We start from the raw sequence: 20,078 nt of genomic DNA on the forward strand, positions 1-20,078 counted from the left end.
AATTGTAGAAAAAAATTACAAATTGTTTTTACAATATCTATATTTGTATAATTAAAATAAAGTACAAAAGAAGTACATACAACTTTTTTTATTATGTGTATATTGAAAACTTTAAATACATAATAAAGATATATATAAAACACAAACTAAAAATACTAAATATCTTTGGTATTGTAGACTTCAAAAGAATATGGTATCAAGGTACTAGAAAAGTATGGTACCAAGGATACATATTGTGAATAAAATATATACTGGGGTAATTACTAATTAACCATCTAAGATCTGATAATATTACCAAATACCAAATATACAAAATCCTGAAAAGACCAATCATTGTATTAGTTGAGGAAATAAAGCACTTCACTATCGATTTTCCTTAAAGTAAGACGGATTTGTGCCTGTAAAGATGGATTTGTGACGTAATACCCAAAACCACATTCAATTCATAATAATCTGTGCAAACTTTGTGACCGTATGTAACTATAAAGCAATGAAAAACTGTATTTTTGCATTGGAAAAATGAATTTTAAAAGTGTATTTAAAGTTAAAAAAATATAAAATGATGAATATTGATAAAAATGAGTCCAGTTTTGTTACTAGTAGGTTTCTGAACTCGCCGAACACGAATATTATACCGACAAAAGACTCTGAACTACACGGAGTGCGCAAGGTACTTCGTAAAAGATGTAACTCATTACTAGGGAGATTTTCGAGGTCGCTGAACATGATTATGACATCGGAAAGAGTCTTCACCCATTATAATATTTTTTATTATATAAATAAAATTTAGGTATATAATAAAAAATACATTAAATATTATAATGGGTGATTTAAACTCTAAAGTGGGCTAAGTTGAGAATTATGTTGGTCGATATGGACTCGGGGAGAGGAATGAACATGGCGATAGGCTGGTTGATTTCTGTATCAATTAGGAATTCATAATTGCAAATGCCTTTTTCAAACTGCTTAAACATAGACTATACACGTGGAGATCACCAGTTGGCAATAACAACAAAATAGTCAAAAATCAAATAGATTATATTATCGTCAATAGAAGATACAGAAATTCTATAATATCTATCATCCAAAACTTATCCAGGAGCGGTCATATCCTCCGATCACAACCCGGTTGTTTTGTTGATGGGAGTGAAACCAAAGACTGTAAAGAGCCCTTGCTCCAAGAAAAGTATGGATATATTGCGGAAACTCTAATTTATTGACCATAAATGGAAAAAAATCAATATACCTTGTGTTAGTTGGAAAAGAAATAAAGACATAAGAAATAAACCACTTGGGGGGAAAAAGAAAACCTTAGATAACGGTAAAAATGCTTGAACTTATGGAAGAACGAAAGAAACATAAAACAAATGACCTGAATAAATATAAAGAAATTCAGGAAAACGTCAAAAAGAAAATTCCAAAGGCAAAAGACAGGTGGTTTTCCGACAGATGCAAGAAAATAGAAGATCTGGGTAAAAAGTACGACAACTCTAATTTACACAAAAAATCAAAGAAATGACTGGATCTAGAAATAACATAAGAACAAATTTACTTAAAGATAATAAAAGGAGTATTATTACCGATGTGAAGGAGAGATTGTGCCACTGGACCAATTACATCCAACAACTATTTAATGATTAAGGAGAAGAACTGTTATTAGAAAACACAGAGCATAACGACCACCAATATTATAGGAAAAAGTCATCTATGTCATCAAAAACACAAAAGATGGCAAAGCTACTGGACCAGATGATGTGCCCATCAAATTATCAAAACTCATTTATGAAGATGTTATTGGTGTAATGGTTAAACTGTTTAATCTAATATATCAGACTACCACCATCCCAAGGCAATCGCTGCAATTCCCAAAAATTCAAGTGCAACAACCTGTTCAGATAACAGAACAATAGCTTTAATGAGTCACAGACTTAAAACGTTTTTGAAAGTAATGCACAGCATTATTGTTAAAACTCTTAAATACGAAATTGGTGACACAAAATTTGGCTTTAGGAATGGTATGGCCACAAGAGATGCTTCGTTCGGCTTAAACGTGCTTATCCAAGGTGCATGAACATTCCTCAGGACCTGTACTTATGTTTTTTAGACTTTGAAAAGGCATTTAATAAGGTCGACATAAAAAGCTTGTAGATATAGATAAGAATCTGACATCATAACATGCCAAACCCAACTTGCAGATCCAAGTTCCAGATCCAGAAAGAAATATCCAAACTCAGATATACGGAACAAGTAAAACAGGATCTGAAAACCGTAAAAATTACCAACTGGTAAAGCAAAGCAAAGAGTAGATCCCAGACCCAGAAAGGTTATCGAGCTAATAATAGTGATGAACGGACTAATCAGCGCCATCTGTGGTCAAGATCCTAGAAATATTTAAAAAGCCTTATCAACAAAGCCAAATGATGTCTAAAATGTGTAATTTGCAATAAGAAATATAAAAAAAAAGACATAAGGGTATACTAGGGTGCAAACTTTAACAAAATGGCGATACAAAGACGACATCATTGCAAGGAAGGTACGAACAAATCGAAAGATCTTAAACAAGGGTATTAAGAAGAAAACATAAATTACAACCGACTATAGAGCAGAGAGCTACTCGCATTGTACATTTTTCGTCTTTCGAATACTTTCCTATTCTTTCTTTTACGCAGTAGGGTAAAATCTCAGAATTGTTTCTACATTTACAAGGTCCAATATTAAAGAAAAAAAATTGTTGAAACATAAAAATATATTAGTGATAAGAAACTGAAACTACAGACAGACAAATTCAACTCGTCTTTTGGTTGATGTTTCAATGGAAGTTCGTAAAATATGTGACCATTTTCAAGAATAAAAACCGAGCAATTTTTTGCTTATACCTACTTACTAATAAATAACTTGTATTATGCTTACTTGGATTTCTTTACGTTGATACCATATTCGTAGGATTAATTAAAGTACTTTGGTAACTAAAATGCAAGTACCTACACTGCTTTGAAATGTGAGCAAAATAGTAAAATTATCTTTTTAAAGGTGATGTAGATAAAATGCGGCAAGAACTCTTAGTATACTTTAAGTATCGTTCAATATGAGAGAAGTACAAGCAGCAATTAAAAACTTAATTGGTATACAACACGCTGCTTTAAAAACACATAAAATACATTAAAGAAATAGGTTTTCGTTTATAAATGAGTTGGTAAAAATCAAATCCCATACCTAAGTCCAATTCTAGAAAATTTTGAAATATCTTTGACGTTCATATTGTTATGCGACTGTAATTGCGGTCCTGTAATACCTTGAAAATTCTACCTGGCGTCTATTAATGGTTTATTCACGATATTTTCCTGGAATTTCGTGTTAAAAGGGCAGACTCGACGTTCATGACTTCGCTGGCAATATCTAGAACATCTGTTCGTGTATAAAAACAGCTACGGCGTTCCTTTGGGGAAAATTTACATGTGATTAGCGAATTGTTTAGCTTGTAAAGTGATATACGAGAAATTTTGTTATTTGTATAGTGAATTAGTTGTTTTGTATTTGAGTGTTTCAATAAAATTAGTTTAATTACGTGTTATTCTTACTTCACTTAATCCTTGAATCCACAGAAAAACGTAACAGTATGTTTAGTCTACTAGCATCGAGTTAGAATCTATGGAGAGGATATCACGTGACTAAAACGACCTCACTTCGGCCATATTGTTAAGATTTTTTTGACACTTTTGACAGATCGTATATGTTTGTAATAATATATTGTGATAGTGCATAATAATGGTTTCTTGTTCTCAACGTAGTTGCAGTAGCAGAAGCAATGTTAATAAAAAATCTTCAGGAATAACGTTTTACAGGTTAGTATACAAATAAGTAAACAAAGTAATGGGTCGTACTTCAGAGAATAAATTAATAGTATTTGACTGTATTAATTTATCTTTTTCGTCGACCGTCTATTTATGATTAATTTTAACACCCTCAAAATCATTGATTAATGACCCCTATTAATGAATGATTTTCTATTAATGAACGATTTCATTATAGGCAACACAACATACATTGCTTGCATAAATTAATTAAACGCTCTGTGATTGGCAGTGACCTGTGGTGTAGGCAACCAACCATATACCTATTTATATTCCCACTAAAAAATTAATTTAAAATGAAGTAGCCGCTGTTAGTACTATCTGTCATTGTATGTCATTATTTACTTTATTGTTTAAAATTCTGTGTATTTGAAAAATAAAAGGATGGATATTGACGAAGAGTTTAATTTAACTCCACCAGAATTTAACTTATATCACAGAATTTACAGAGGTCCAAGAAGACTTAAATATAAATTTGTCAAAATGCTATACAGCAGATAATCATTTTGTACCATTTCGAATATAAATGTTTACTATAATAAAACTACCACTAAGGAAACTTTGAATAAAGTCAATGAAAGCTGAAAAAATTGTTGTTTATCGTTAAGTAAATAAATATTTAAACTAAGATATCTTTATTTCTGAAAAGTACGGTCGACGGAAAAGTTTTGTAACGAACTCGTGAATTAAAATGGCGATTAACAATCTCGAATATTAACGCGTGAGCGAAGCGACCGCGTTAAAATATCTCAATTGTTAATCGCCCTTATTAATACACTTGTTGGTTAAATAACTATTATGTATCGTAAATAATGTGTATCGTAATAACTGTAAATATATCGTGTTTTTAGTGTTTACCGCGGGATAAATAAATCAATAGTTTATTAAAAATGTATTGCACTTTTTTAGATTATGATTAAATCTTCTGAATAACTAGTCATATTTTTATAGTAGTTTTAATATTATTGAGTCCGGCCATGATCCCACCGCCATATTGGTATCATCGTTAGCAACGCCTACCTACGCCGTTTTTAATACACACGTTAATATGCTCATAGCTTCTCCATAGATTCTAACTCGATGTCTACTAGGAACGATGTATTTTATTTGAAATTCGTCCTGTTAAGGATAAGTGTCGGTGCATGGTGAGTTATCTACGAACTACCTTAAAGCTAAAAGAACGCAACAACAGTGTTCACATTTTCCGAATATGATGTTTGACATTTAAGGTTCTTTTAGCTTTAATATAGCTCGTAGATAACTCTCCACCCACCGCTACTCATCCTTCTTCTTCTTTTATAAGCAATTCTGCTTGTTCATTGGCGGATTAATACCTCTATGAAAGGTTGTCACTCCATCTTTTGCGCAGTTGTCCGATACTTCTTCTGCCGATTGGTGACTTATCTCTTGCTATTTTGACGACACTGCTCTCCTCCATTCTGCTTATGTGGTTATTTCATTCTTTTTTCTATTTTGTGTCCATTCATTTATACACTGTACGTTCAATTTTCTTCTAATGGAAACAGGATTATGCCACTCATCCTTAACAGGGCGAATCTTAGGGGTGAATACTTGAAGTTCTCTAATTTTGTACTAAAATATGTTGAGATGTCAATTTATTCTGAAATCAAGTAGGTACCTAATTCCAAACGTAGATTTTGATCAAACGCGTTATGCCAATCTCAACCTACCAGAGAATAAGAATTGTCCGCGAACAAGTTTACGAGTTTGTGCATCTACTCCCATTTAACCATTTCTTTGCTAGAGTGCTCAATTTTGTATCTAAATGAAACGTTTTATTCAATCTTCTGTTAAAATTAAAGTGAATGGACAGTCAATTATTTATTTCGAATTCATGGCATGCGCAGGAAAGAAGTAACAAAATGCGAAGTAAAGTATGCCCCGAAAATGGAAAAACTCTTAGCAAATAAGTATACTTTAAACCTAACCTTAAAAAGAGACAGAGTCGTACCAGCTCCATGAAACATGTATGAGCTGTATTATTCTTACGGTTTTTTTGTTGCAGTTACTCTCCCCAGGATTACAAGTAATACCCAGATATGGACACAATTCAAACAAATTGCAATATAGAAAATGGAATTCAAATGATGTTTTTTCTTTACAAGAGATTTTATAACACCATATTAAAAGATGAACAAGATAATTTTATTTTAATAGGTGCATTTTGATCACAAGTACCAAGTGAACTCGATCAAGAAAACATACCAGAAACCCGTTTACGAACTCAACCAGTCCTACATCTTTCTGCCGATATTGTGAACGGTTGACGCCATTATCTTCAGTCGACTGTTGCACGTGGACAAATCCGATTATTAAAAATTGCAAGAATTTTTCTAGTTTTTCTGCTCCAAAAATTAAGACGGTAAGTAGGCAGGCTTTATTCAATTGCTTTGGTGCATCTGTTGGTTTATATAACTCAGTAGTTTTTGTTTCTGATGACGTTTGCTATTTAAGACGTAAAGGGGTAATATTTTGCAGGAGTGTGCAAGAATTCCCCACAAATAATGAAATGGTAAATATTAAAATTGCCATTTTAAATTTCAGATGCTACGGAACTACACTAGAAAATCTACGATTCTTACATATACAAACGAAGATTTACAAAATGCTCTGTATGCAGTCAGAACTAACGACAAAAAGTAAGGGAAACGGGAAAAGCTTTCAACATTCTCGAATCAACTTTAAGAAAAAGATTAACAGGTTTGCACATGCCACCACCCCGTTTAGGTCGCACAATTGTATTTCCAGATGAAATAGGAAAATAATTTAGAGTATGTGTTAACGCTTGATAAATTATTCTATGGCTTAACATGTAAAGGCATAGACGATTGGTATTCAGGTCTGCTGAAGAAAATAATATCCCAAATAATTTTAATAAAGAGAAGAGATTAGCTGGCAAACATAGGCTTTATGGGTTTATAAAAAGAATCCTAATTTAACATCAAGACAACCAGCAGGAACAAGTTTGAACTGCTGCATTCAATAAAGAGTCAACAACACTATTTTATTCTAATTTCAAAATACTCCTGGACAAGGTTAAGTTTGCGCCAAACAGAATTTTTAGTATAGACCAAACTGGCATTACTACAGTCCAAAAAAATATCCAAAGGTTTATAAACCTAAAGGAACTAAAAAGGTAGGATCTGCTATATCTGCCGAACGTGGAAGAACTATCACAACCGTTTTCTGCATGAGTGCTAAAGGATATTCCTCCCATGTTGATATATCCTCTTGCACTTAAAAAAATGTGCTTTATACAAATGTTCCAAAAACTGATAAATCAATACAGAAATTTTTAATGAGTGGCTGTGCCATTTTTTAAAACATGGAAAGTCCACAGCAACTGATCCCATTCTTTTAGTGTTGGATAACCAATCCAACCATATTTCTGTGATGCATATAATTTTTGCAATTTCCTATGGTGTCACTTTCACCATACACCTCAGATTATTTGCAACCTTTGGACTTGACTTTCTTTAGTCCAAAGACTAGATGTAGATAAAATTGGAGGAAGCTCAGGAAAAAAAAATGATTAAGAGATTAGAATCTCAAGAGAAAAGAGGAACAACACTAACACCTGAGCCGCCTGATGTAACAGACAGTGATTTGTCAGATGTCAGAAAACCAGCTGCATCCAACGAGACATGTTTTATTTATGGGGAAAGAGGAAAAACACCGAATTATGGTATATATGTGTATTATGTGCCTCGTAGAATCACGCCGAATGTACAGATGTAGATACCCCCGAAAATTCTAAATACGACTTTTGTTTACGTTAAAATTATTATATTTAAGTATAATATACAATTAGTATTTCCCCATAACATTATTATACTTTTGACATAAGAGTTTTTATTAAATTGATTTTAAATTAATGTTTTTTTCTAACATTAATTTAGTGCGCACCTTTTCCCAATCTGTGCGCATGATTATCCTCATGGAATGGGGAATTATGCGCAAAGGCCTTCTTTTCTTTTTTTAATATTATGCTTTTGCAAAACTTATTTTAAATATTCAAAGTAGAATAATTAGAGATTATTGTAACGTACTGACCGTTGAGACGGATTTAAAGAATTTACAACAGATGCGATTTCTGCTTAAGTGCGCACCATTCCCCCTCTTTCCCTTATTATTTCAAAATTAGTTACGGAGGACTTTAAGAGGTGTTAATTTTTACCAACACAAATATAGTAGTTTTGTCCAAGTTTATAAAAGTATCAGCGAATTATTCCATTATGTTTACAAACAATATAAACTTGAAAATGAAGATATGTTAGTGCATCAATGAAGTTCCGTCCTCTGTTTATGTCATTTCACTGTCTCTGTATGGGTATAATAATTGGTGCGAAATTGCCAGTTTTCACCAAGACTTAACCTATCTGGTTGCATTGTTAAAGTCAAAAGCAACATATTGGATAATACCAAAAGTGTTTGTAAGATTCAAAGTTTAAAACTGAAGTGTCAGGTTTATGAATCAAATTAGTATCAAATATAATATTTCGTTAGTTTCCAAATGCGTATAACATCAATTAACAATTAATTCGTACTGTAAAAGTGAACACAGTTTGGGTTGTCCTTTTAAATGTTGAGTAAACCTGTTAGAACTCTGTAGAAACCTCGTTTTTACAAACTTCTAACGAATCTATAAAAACTTCGTCATCTTGATCATAATCCACGTGTTTATTACTCTCCAATTGAAAGTGTGGAAGCGACCTAGGTTCTGCATAGATTTCATTATCTATTAAAAAGTCTGTAGTATTTTCAGGTATCTGTGGGCAGTTGTTGTTGATTTTGTCATTGTTCTCATTGTCTTTAAGGTTGGAGCTGTACTTTTTATCAATGTACTTGTAATATTTAGGTATATAAATAGGATTTTCTATATTGTCATCTTCTTCCTCTGGCGGAGGCAAAGGTGAACTATTTACATCCTCTTTTATAGATGAAGGTTGATCAACGAACTTCTTATCGATAAATTTGTAGTATTTGGGTATATATACGGGTTTCTCCATCCCAGATTGTAGATGGAACGCCGCAATTTTGTTTATATCAGCTTCTAAGGAATCAGGAGTATAACTGTTGAGTTGGGAGAGACTTCCTGAATTGTTTCTAAAACAAACAAAAAAATATATTATAAACATCTAAAAAATAGGGCAATATGTTTTTAGTGAAAACACTATACAAATAAGACAATATCCAAATTATCAAGGACACATATTTTCTCCTGATAAGCATTTAGGATAACATATTTATTATTGCTTAGCTAATATAAAATAAAAGAGCAATAAATAACCAGCTAATTTAAATTTGTTTCTTAAATATGATGTCTTCTATAATGATTTTAAAAGAATGTAATTATCAAGTTTTAAATGAATATTTAGCCTCAATTCCTTGGAACAAGGTATTATATGAATCAGATATAAATTGCTGCATAGAAAATTTTTACCATATTTTATATGATGCCATTAATATGTTTGTTCCTATCAAACTGTTTAAATCATTGAACTTTCCAGTTTGGTTTTAGCGAGAATTAATTGAGCTTGTCATACAGAAAAAAATAGCTCACAGTAATTTTAAAGCATCAGGCAACTCATGAGGAATTTTCGGTGTTAAGGGAAAGAGGTAACTCATTATAAGCAGTGTGTTACAAGAACTGTTTAGAGAGTATTCAAGCAAATCTTTCTAGTAATCGCCGCTCTTTTCGGAGGCATGTTAGTGCTACACGTGGGTCTAGTGCTTATCCTAATGTAATGTGTAATAAAGGTGGGGATATAATAGCTCAGAATGGTGATGAAATAGTCAATCTATTTGCCTCTTATTATTCAGGTACATATAATGATAGTGAGTATAATTTACCTAATTTTGAATTGGACTATGGTGTGGATTTCCAGATTCTGAAAATTAGTCTGACTGATGTTTTCGAGGGGATTATGAGTTTACAAACTACATATTCTTCAGGGCCTGATGGTATACCTGCAGCACTTATTAAGAACTGTACTTTTTCCCTTTGTAAACCTTTACAACAAATTTTCAATTTATCATTGTCATCATCTATATTTCCACAATATTGAAAAAATAGTTTTCTTTCACCTTTCAATAAATCTAGCAATCGTGAGTGTGTTAACAATTATAGAGTTATAACTATTCAATCAGCAATCCCGAAACTTCTTGATAAATTGGTATTGATAAATCTCACCTGTGCTTGTAGAAACATACCTAATTATTGATGAACAACATGGATTTTCTAAAGGGAAATCAACAGTAACAAACCTTGTCAATTACCAACAATACTTGTTGGGTGCATTTGAGAATAAAATTCAGGTCGACAGCATTTACACTGATTTCTCAAAGGCCTTTGACCAGGTTAATCATAACCTTTTGGTCCACAAACTTTATGCATCTGGCTTTGATGACCCCATTGTTAATTGGATTAAAAGTTTTCTGATGGGATGTACTCAGCAAGTTCGTATTAACAATATTATATTTCAAAAGAATTCCGTTGTTGTTCTGGTGTCACACAAGGGTCTCATTGTGGTCCCTTGATTTTTAAATTGTTCATTAACGATATTGGTAAGACTACCAAAAACTCACACTTTCAGCTATTTGCTGATGATCTTCAGTTATTTCGTTGTATACATGATAAATCGGATAGAGATCTCTTGTAAGGTGATGTACATAATATATGTTTATGGTCGAAACAACATGGTTTCAGCTTAAATCCAACTAAATGTTCTTGTATTTCATTTGGTAGTATAAATAATCTAATAGTTAATAGGTATGTTCTTAATGATGTACTCTTGAATTCAGTTACTGAGATTAGAGATTTGGGTATATTATTGGATTGTGCATTGACATTTAGAAGCCATTTTCTTAAAATGAAGGAAACAGGATTTTTGTAATCTTGGATTTATTTATCGTAACAGTCATAATCTCTCACCTATTATATTCAAATTATTGTATTGCTCTCTGGTACGCTCAGGTTTTGAATACTGCTTTGTTGTTTGGTCCCCATTTTATCAAGTCTACATTGATGGATTGGAGAGCGTTCAGCGAAAGTTTCTAAGATCTTTAGCTTTTAAAGCACATATTAATATAAGAAATACTGAAAATTACTTCATATAATAATCTATAATGATGTCTACTTAAACACAATAGAATTCGACACATTGCACTATTTTATATTCCTTTTCATAGGACTGAGTATGCTCGTCATTGTCCCTTGTCGAGAATGTTCAGCTGATGCAATGACCTCCTATTGGATCCATTCTGTCCAAACATTAATGTTTTCAAAAGGCAACTTAAGAGTCTAATTAATCTAAATATGTGATATTTTTTACTTTTATTGGCGCCGATATTAATTTTAAGTGTTATAAACAAAATAGCTCTGATTTTTAAACAAATTAAGCTAACTGCACTTCTATTGGTCGTAGAAAACTTTTTTAATGTTTGTCTTGACTTCAACTATAAGAATCAAGTTAAAAATGTGTGTAGTGTATAGGGGGCGCTGTAGCTTGGTTAAATTATGTAAAAGTCACCCCTACTTTAAAGAAATAAAAAAGATCTCTTCACCAAGAAGAGAATCCGTTTAGAACTAGATCTCTATCTTTAAAAAAAATGTTCTGGTCCAGCAAAATTTATAAACTTTTAAAAGAATTTTTATGAACAATTAAATGAGTTGACCTATCAGATCTTACAAAGTCTCATTCGATTTATAATTAAAAAAGCTAAAATATAATGATTTTGCATACAAAAAAAGAATTTTTACAAAAGTTATTTAAAAAACTAAAAATGGAAAAAAAGTTAACATTTTTGGAACATTTTTTGCAAAAACTATTGGCTCAAATTTAATGTAACACAACTCAAATTAAAGCTTTTTATATGTACTTTCATAATATTGTACTTATTTTATTTTTAAATGTTGATTTTATACAATAAAAATGAAAATAATCAAAAAACATCGTTTTTTGTATCTTAAAAATGCCATAAAAAAAATTACTAAACCGTAAAAATACCAAACAAATTGAAGTATGCTATAAAAAAAAAAAAAAAATAAAGACAGTTAATATTGTGAAATATGCAGAATAGATGATTTGGTTTTATATGCGAAAAATAGGGAAAACTATAACAAAAATAGGGAAAACTATAACAAAATATGGAAATATAGTATATCGCCCTAAAACGAAGGAACCTACATATAGATCGATTTTTTTTTCGAAATAGGTTTCGAAACATACCAATAATATACAGATCACTTTCTTTCGATCTCTGATGATGAAGCGTCATTCCATGATGTTCATATGGCTATATATAAGGATCAGGAAGATATAATATACAATATTATATCTTTTGTAGTGGAAGATCGTGTACAGATGCAATATTCGTTATAAAGCAAATTACTGAGAAATCACTGGAGCATAATAGACCAGCATTTCTGTGTCTGATTGACTTAAAGAAAGCGTTTGACAGAGTAAGACACAAAAATGTAATCCATCTTCTGTATAATAGATAAGTTCCCCTAAATATTAGAAAAACTATCGAAAACATCTACCAAAACAACAAAATGGAAGTCAGAATAGATGGACAACTTACAGAACCTATAGAAATAGGCAGCGGAATAAGACAAGGAGACTCATTGAGTCCTATGCTCTTTAATTTAATCATGGATAAAATCATCAAAAGCGTTAACAAAGGAACAGGATACAGAATGGGAAACAAAGCAATAAAAATACTCTGTTAGGCAGATGATGCAATATTGACAGCCCAAGATGAAGATAGTCTGAAAATACTGGTCCACAAATTTAACATAAGAGCAAAATAATTCATAATATGAAAATCTCATCTCAGAAAACTAAAACAATAGTAATCAGCAAAGAACCAACCAGATGTAAAATAAAAATTGATGGTATCAGTATTGAACAAGTAATGGAAATAAAATACCTTGGAATTACACCGTCAGGTTTGGAGACCTGGACAAAGAAGTGAGAGATCAAGTACAAAAAGCAAATAGACTGGCAGGATGCCCTAATAATACTATATGGTGAAACAGACACATTTACACTGAGATAAAGTCAAGAATTTATAAAGCCAGTGTAAGACCAATAATGACATACGCCTCAGAAACAAGACCCGACACAACCATAAAACAAAGGCTACTGGAAATGGCAGAGATGAGAGTACTGAGAAGAATTACAGGAAATACGCTGAGAGATCGAAAGAGAAGTAAAGACATTAGAAGCAAATGTAACGTAAAGTGTGTAAATGAATGGACACAAAATAGAAAAAAGAATGGAATAACCACATAAGCAGAATGGAGGAGACCCGTGTCGTTAAAATAGCAAGAGATAAGTCACCAATCGGCAGAAGAAGTATCGGACGACCGCGCAAAAGATGAAGTGACAACCTTCCATAGAGATATTAATTCGCCAATGAACAAGCAGAATTGCTTATAAAGAGGAGGAAGAAGGAGAATATATCTTTACACAGAAAATATACAATATTAGAAGACATATTACGTGAAGTATACAGTAGTTTAAGTAACGTATCTAAATGTAGAAACTACAAAATAGATTTTTTGAAGAAATACATCGCATTGAATAGATTCAATCGTTAGTTCTGATGCTGATATTTGTACTTACGTTTTTTCTGTTATAATGACTCCAGATGGTTTCAACACATGGCCGAAGAATCTGGTAGAGCCTATAACATTCACGGATTCATCTTCTTTTTTCGGCACTAGCGTCAGTGACTTGTGAGGCCGAGGAATATCATAATCCGGTTCTGAAAACCGTCTTTGTTTTTTTGGTAACAATTTTAATAGCTAAAAAAGATGAAAAATGTCAATAATATAATTTGTAACAATTCAAAAATATTAGATTCTTTATCATACGCAAAAATATCAAAATCAAAATATGTAAGTCAGTACTCTGACCTGATTTGTATTGTTCATTATGCAGTTTGGTAAACATGATAATGAGACATGGAGAAACTAAGAATCCTAGAAGCAATGTCGAAACTGTAACGCCTGAAATGATTTGGCCTTGTCAGCAGAAGTGAACCAATAAAGGACTTCCATAAATGCGAGAATGCGACGTCGACATGGGGTGGGCCTGAACTGTAAAACGACGCTATAAGACGAAGAGGAGGAAGTATATTAAAAAATCCAATTTTTTACGACGTAGTTTATAGATGTTCCCTAATGTGGTTGAAGCTGGAGGAGGCAATGCCCTGAAGATACATATTAATCGAAGAAAGATTATTATTATTATATTAAAGATAATAATCTATAATGATGAAAAGTAAATCAAAATTATAATAACAAGTTATATTACAATACAAACTTTTATCTTGTTTCCTGTTTTTTATTAACACATATATTAGTTTGGAATACCTTTTCCCGATTTTTTTTGCCGAATATAGTATTGTGATATTTATTATACAAACCTCTTCATCTTTTAAGGTAGATCCATTAAGACTAGAAGTGACTCCAGGTATCAACATAGGAGCATTAGTAACTTTCACTAACTCTTCTAACAGCCTACTCAGTTCATCTGAATGTATGTCGGACCTATGGATGCCACTCTTTTCGGTCCTCAAAACCACATCGTTGTCGTAAAATTCAGGTTCGCTAAATTTCTTAATCAGTTTTTTAACTTTGTTTTTCTTGTTTGACTCCTGTTGTTCGTTGTCGAGTTCGTCCAAGATCTGGTCTAAACTTTTGACAGGTTCAGTGTTTCTTCTCTTTGGGGGTAATGCGACTGGTTTGTTATTGGTGGGGACGTCGTGGAAAGGCGACAGCGCCTCTTGTTTTTGAGACTTTGGTGGTAAGAGAGGGCAAGATGATTCTAAAATATAGGTTAAGAATGAACAAATAATCGCTATACTTAGATAATGACTTACCTGTCACATTTTCTTCGTTACTTTGTATAACATTTTCATGTGTTTCTGCTATAGTTGGAGAGATACTTCCCGTAGGAGATCTTAATTTTTCCTGTAAAGACACTAAATTATTATTTGAAAATAAAACTTGGGAATGTTTAGAATACTGTAAGTAATGTAAAAGAAAGAATAAATTACGGAACACTAGAAATAGAAGTATCTCTGCCAGCATGGGACGTTGAGTGGATGGAGTAGTACAAATGAGCTCAAGAGACCTAGAGATAAAAGAAGTGGTACAGTAGGCGGTACTGTAGACTAGTGCGAAGCTTTAGATTTTTTTTTATAGATTTTTTTATAGATTGTAATAAAATTGAAATGTTTCATGTTGTTATTTGCGTGACGCTCGCCTCAGCATTTTACTGTAGAAAAAGTAATACAACGCCAATATAGAAGCTTCACTTCAAAATGTACCAAATATTATATAATAACAAGCATAACAACAATCCCCACAGATGTTCTAGATGTAAAAGGATTAACCTCAGCCAACACTGGTATAAGAAACACTAGAAAACGTAAAGAGTTGGAAACAAATTTAATATTTATTATTTATGGGAAACCTTAATGCAAGAACTGCACTGCAAGAAAGAATAGTAACACAATAGTAGTCCCATATGGAGAAATGTCTTGAAAAGGAATGAAAAGAGACTGCTTGGATATGTGACCAGTATTCGTTAAGAATATGTAATGTCTTTATGTTTAAAGAAACCATGTATCTCATAAATATACATATACAAAAACCAGTTATCAATTAAAAATCCATAATAGACTATGTAATAATTGTTAGACAAGAGTCAATGATCAAGGTCGAAGAAACGAAAGTATAAAGAGGAGCCACCTCCGGATCAGACCACCATTTGGTGAGATCAAGAATATACATAAGAAATAACGATCACAACAGTCTAATAAAAATAAAATGTAGTGAGGTAGAAAACATAAAATCAAAAAGGTACCCTATATATAAATTAAACGACCAGTCGATCTCTTTTCTTGATACGGCCATTGGAAAGGGAAATGATCAAATAAATTATAAAAACAAAAAACCGTATTGGTGGACAGCATAGATAGAAAACCAAATAAAAGAGACGAAGAAAGCTTACCAAATATTTAACAAATGTTTTTCTGATGGAAAAATATCAAAACAATAGAAAATGGCTACTTAAGCTCCATACATGAACAGAGAAACAAAAAATGCTGCCAGTATTTACCAAAGAATAAGAATTAAAGTTAGATCATATAATAAAATTGGGAGATTTGTTTTATGGAGTTACGCCTTAGGAGTTACGACGAATAGCTTTCGACTTCGCAGATGCTAATCATTTTAAACACAGATTAAATAGAAACAAGAAACAGGCCATCAAAGACTGGCTAAGAAGATTTTTAAAACGAAATCCCCAACTAAATCTTTGTCAGCCAGAAGGTATTAGCATAAGCTTTCAATACTGAAACTGTTGGATTTTTTTTAATCTCGAAGACATTTTGAATAAGTTCTATATCTTGTGAATAAATCTACAATGTGGACAAGAACGGTGTAACAACCATTCAGAAACAATTAAAAAAAGTTTATGCCAAAAAGGACAAAAACAATTGAGTGTTGCCACTTGAGCCGAACGTAGACAGACAATTACCATCTTATGTGATGTTAGTACTTCTGGTTCCTTCGTCCCCTAGGAAACGGTTATCTCCATATTTAGAGGGAGATGGTCCAATAGAATGTCTGTATGCATGTTCAGATAACGGATGGTCAAACAATTTGATGTTCTTGAAATGGTTTAAGCATTTCCAAGAACTATGTAAAAACAACTGCGGCCGATCCAATTTTGCTGGTATTGGACAATCATTCGAGCCATATATCATTGGATATTTATAATCTCTGCTCGCTTGTTCAATCAAGCATACATACAAGTAGCAGCTATGGAAAAGGGAATATCAACAACCAAAAAATTTTCTTTTAACCCCACTAAGTTTTCGGAGGAACACTTTGGTTCAGCTGAACAGTTTAGAACTTGTTTTAGAGGCTAAACAAGGAGAAAATGGAAACATTTCTGAATCAACACCATCAATATCAAGTGCGACACAACTGCGGAACAGACAACATGAACATTAAGAGTTACTCTAGAATGGACACCATAGACATCAAGAGCTACTGTGGAACAAACACCATCGATATCAAGAATTTCTGCAGAGCTGACACCATCAACATCCACAGACAAACCTGGTCCTTTACTTCATATTCAGGTGTCGTTAAAGTATCACATGTAGCTTATATCCCAAATAAACTATTTAAACAGTCTACTACAAAACAAAGAAACAAAAATCAGAAATTTAGACTGCTACACCAGTGAAGGATATTCTCCTGGACAAAAAAACTACGCCAGATGCGAAATTGAAACGAAAAGTTACTGTTGCTAAGAATAAAAAAGCTATAATAACCAATCCTATAGTAAGCTATAATAACTCCTTCCCCCACAAAAAAATAAAATTAATAAAAAATCAACTTACTATGATAATGGGCATCTTATGTTCCAATATATTCTGCAGCTCGGATAACATCTGAACTGTTTTATTATCCGTAACAGCTACTTTTTCTACCACTGTTGGAGGTACAGTTTCATATATTTCCTCATCCTCCTCTTCAACTTTATTCTTATTTTCCAGCTTCTGCTCATGTTTTTCTTTGTGTTTGTCCTTCTTTTTCCATACTCTTTTAATAAAACTTTGCCTCTTCTTGACTTTCTTGTTTAGTTTCTCTTCATCGGCGTTTTCCTTAATTTTTTCGTGGGACTTTTTCTTCTTCGTTTTAGAACTCTTTTCTACTTTGTTTTGAAATTGACTGGGTTCGGCGTATTCTACATTATCTTCATTGATATCTTCGTATACTTTATCAGTCTTATTATCGTCGTTTCTGTATGGTACGGAATAGGCATTTTCTTCTTCTGTTTTTAAAAGTTCATTCTTCACATCATTTTCGTTTAAGTCTCTTGGTAGATCTTCTGGTGTTTGTTTGTTTGCTTTATCAACTGACGCATATGTGTCATTTTCCACAATAAAATCGTCTTCATTCGATTCTTTTCTGTGCATGAAAAAAGATCTAGAGTGTTTTAACTTCTTTTTCTTTTTTACGTCTTGCTCTGCAGTCTCTAGAGACTTAGATACTTGTCTCGATTTACCAGAAAAGAGAGAACGTTTACTTTTGTTATCATCTTTATTAATTTCTTTCTCATTTGTGTTTGGTACTTCTTTTTGTTGAATACTTATAGCATACGTATCATTTTCTATAATATAAGTTTTTCTTTTATTTTCTTCTGATTTTATCCTTAACGTGTTAATGCCTTGATTTGGTAAAGTCATTGCTTTTTGTACAATACTTTCTATCTCCGTTTTGTCGATCACAATATCTTTATTTAATTTGTCCAAATATTCGCCTGATATTCTTTCGTATATATGTTCTGCCGATTTTGATTCTTCCGCTTTTGGTCTTAAATCTACATCTTCATCCGATTCGTAATTTAGGGCCTTTCTCTCTTTTTTCCGAGAAGCAATTTTACTCAAAGTGTCTTTTGGATTGCAGTATGCTGTAGCACCCATTTTTTGAAGTCTATGGATAATATCCTCGTTAGAGTTATGAGAAGATTCTGACTCAGGCGTGGAGTTTCTTAGTTGATCTTTGGATTGTGGGATATTCTCCATTGAGTATCTGAAGTGGCTCATCCTGTTGCTGGTTTTATTGGGATGCATTTCGGCTATAATCGCTTGCATCCATCGGTTTTGTTCCTCCAAGTTTTCTGCCCTCTAAAAAAGAAAAAACAAATATTTGGTAGTGTTTCATTTAGTGTTATTATTTTGAGGATAAGGTTGTTTTAGGACTTAGTGCTGTCCATATTTCCAATGATGCTAGATCAAGTAACAGGAAAATGCTAAATAGAGATTTTTTGGTGTTTTGCACATGTCAACATGTGCTTTTCAATATAGCCGAGTGGATAATATAATAGGTGAATATGGTTTAGAAATAAGAAATGCTAGAGGCGACAGATTGGCTCAATTTTGTCAAGAAGAAAACCATGGTTTCGATTACCACCCCGTAAATTGTATACCTGGAGGTCACCACAGGATAATAAACAACAAAATTGCATTGGAAATTAAATCGATTTTAAACTAACCAATCTAAGATTTAAAAATTTCATTATAAGCGTTAACACACAGATGGACTCAGTTATTTACATAAAAATGTGAAGCCAAAATTATTTGAATAGGTCACATTCTCAGCACCTTCAAATGTTGTCACGTTTTTTTATTAAAATATCTTATTCACGTATCGCTGAAAATATTACTATATTTATTTTATACTCTACAGGTGTTATCAAACCAAAATAATAATTTATTAGTTAAATTAATATATTTAATTGTAATTAAAACATCAAGTGTGCACATAGTGTGCATATCATTTAATAATAGCGTATAATAGATATCAACCAATTATTTTATACCTATGTAGAAGCACTGAAAACTATTTATTAATGGCAACGGTGTTTACATTTCTCTGTCTTATGGCTCTACGTCAAACTTCAAATGCTGTTCCATGTTTGTTTACTTTTTACCAAGATGAGGAAAAGTTGTTGTTTTTCGATATTTTGGCTGTATTTTGAGTGATATTTGTAAATAGTGAAATAAACATATATTATAATAATGGTGCTACAGTATTGCATTTGCAAAAAACGAAATATTTACATCCCAATGCCTCATTTAATTTGTAAGTACTGTTTATTTACATTATTTAAGATGAGGAACTGAGGAAGCCTGTTTGTTTACATTTTAAAATATGTCTTTCATAAGCGTACCATTGGGTTTGTTCATATACATTAATGTATTGAACAAGATATTAGTTCATGAAATTAGTATAGACATTTTTAAATTGTATGTAGACATCATCTGATTAAAAAGATCTGTTTAGTAGCTTTTTAATTTAATATTTCATGTTATTTAATATTTCATGTTATTTAATATTTCATTTAATATTAATTCATATTCATGAATTCAAATAAATTAGTGAAATGAATAAAACTCATTTATTTTTCTATGTAGGTTTCCAAATAATATTGATTAATGATGAAACTTACTCTAAACTTCAACAGAGAAAACAGTATAAAAACCTTTCAAAAGCATCCTTTTTGGTTATTAAAACTTGTAAGGAAGCTGAAAAATATTTCAGATTTTTTAATCTTCTTCTTCCTATGCCGTCCCCATTAACGGAGGTTGGCGACCACATTTTTAAAAGCT

At 32.1% G+C, this 20,078-nt stretch overlaps 1 protein-coding gene across 1 annotated transcript in view; it reads right to left on the bottom strand.

Moving 5' to 3' along the window:
* Positions 1-29: 29 nt before the first annotated feature.
* Positions 30-20,078, bottom strand: part of LOC140447362 (uncharacterized) — a 97,029-nt gene continuing 76,980 nt past the window's right edge. Inside the window, exons 4-8 of the mRNA XM_072539970.1 lie at positions 17,304-18,593; positions 14,766-14,856; positions 14,310-14,710; positions 13,505-13,686; positions 30-8,978 (exon numbers count right to left, since the gene is read on the bottom strand). Of these exons, the coding sequence (XP_072396071.1) occupies positions 8,471-8,978; positions 13,505-13,686; positions 14,310-14,710; positions 14,766-14,856; positions 17,304-18,593 (2,472 nt within the window). The 3' untranslated portion in view covers positions 30-8,470. The remainder of the gene's footprint in view (positions 8,979-13,504; positions 13,687-14,309; positions 14,711-14,765; positions 14,857-17,303; positions 18,594-20,078) is intronic.

The sequence above is a fragment of the Diabrotica undecimpunctata genome, chromosome 8 (assembly GCF_040954645.1).
Source record: "Diabrotica undecimpunctata isolate CICGRU chromosome 8, icDiaUnde3, whole genome shotgun sequence".
Classification (NCBI taxonomy): Eukaryota; Metazoa; Arthropoda; class Insecta; order Coleoptera; family Chrysomelidae; genus Diabrotica; species Diabrotica undecimpunctata.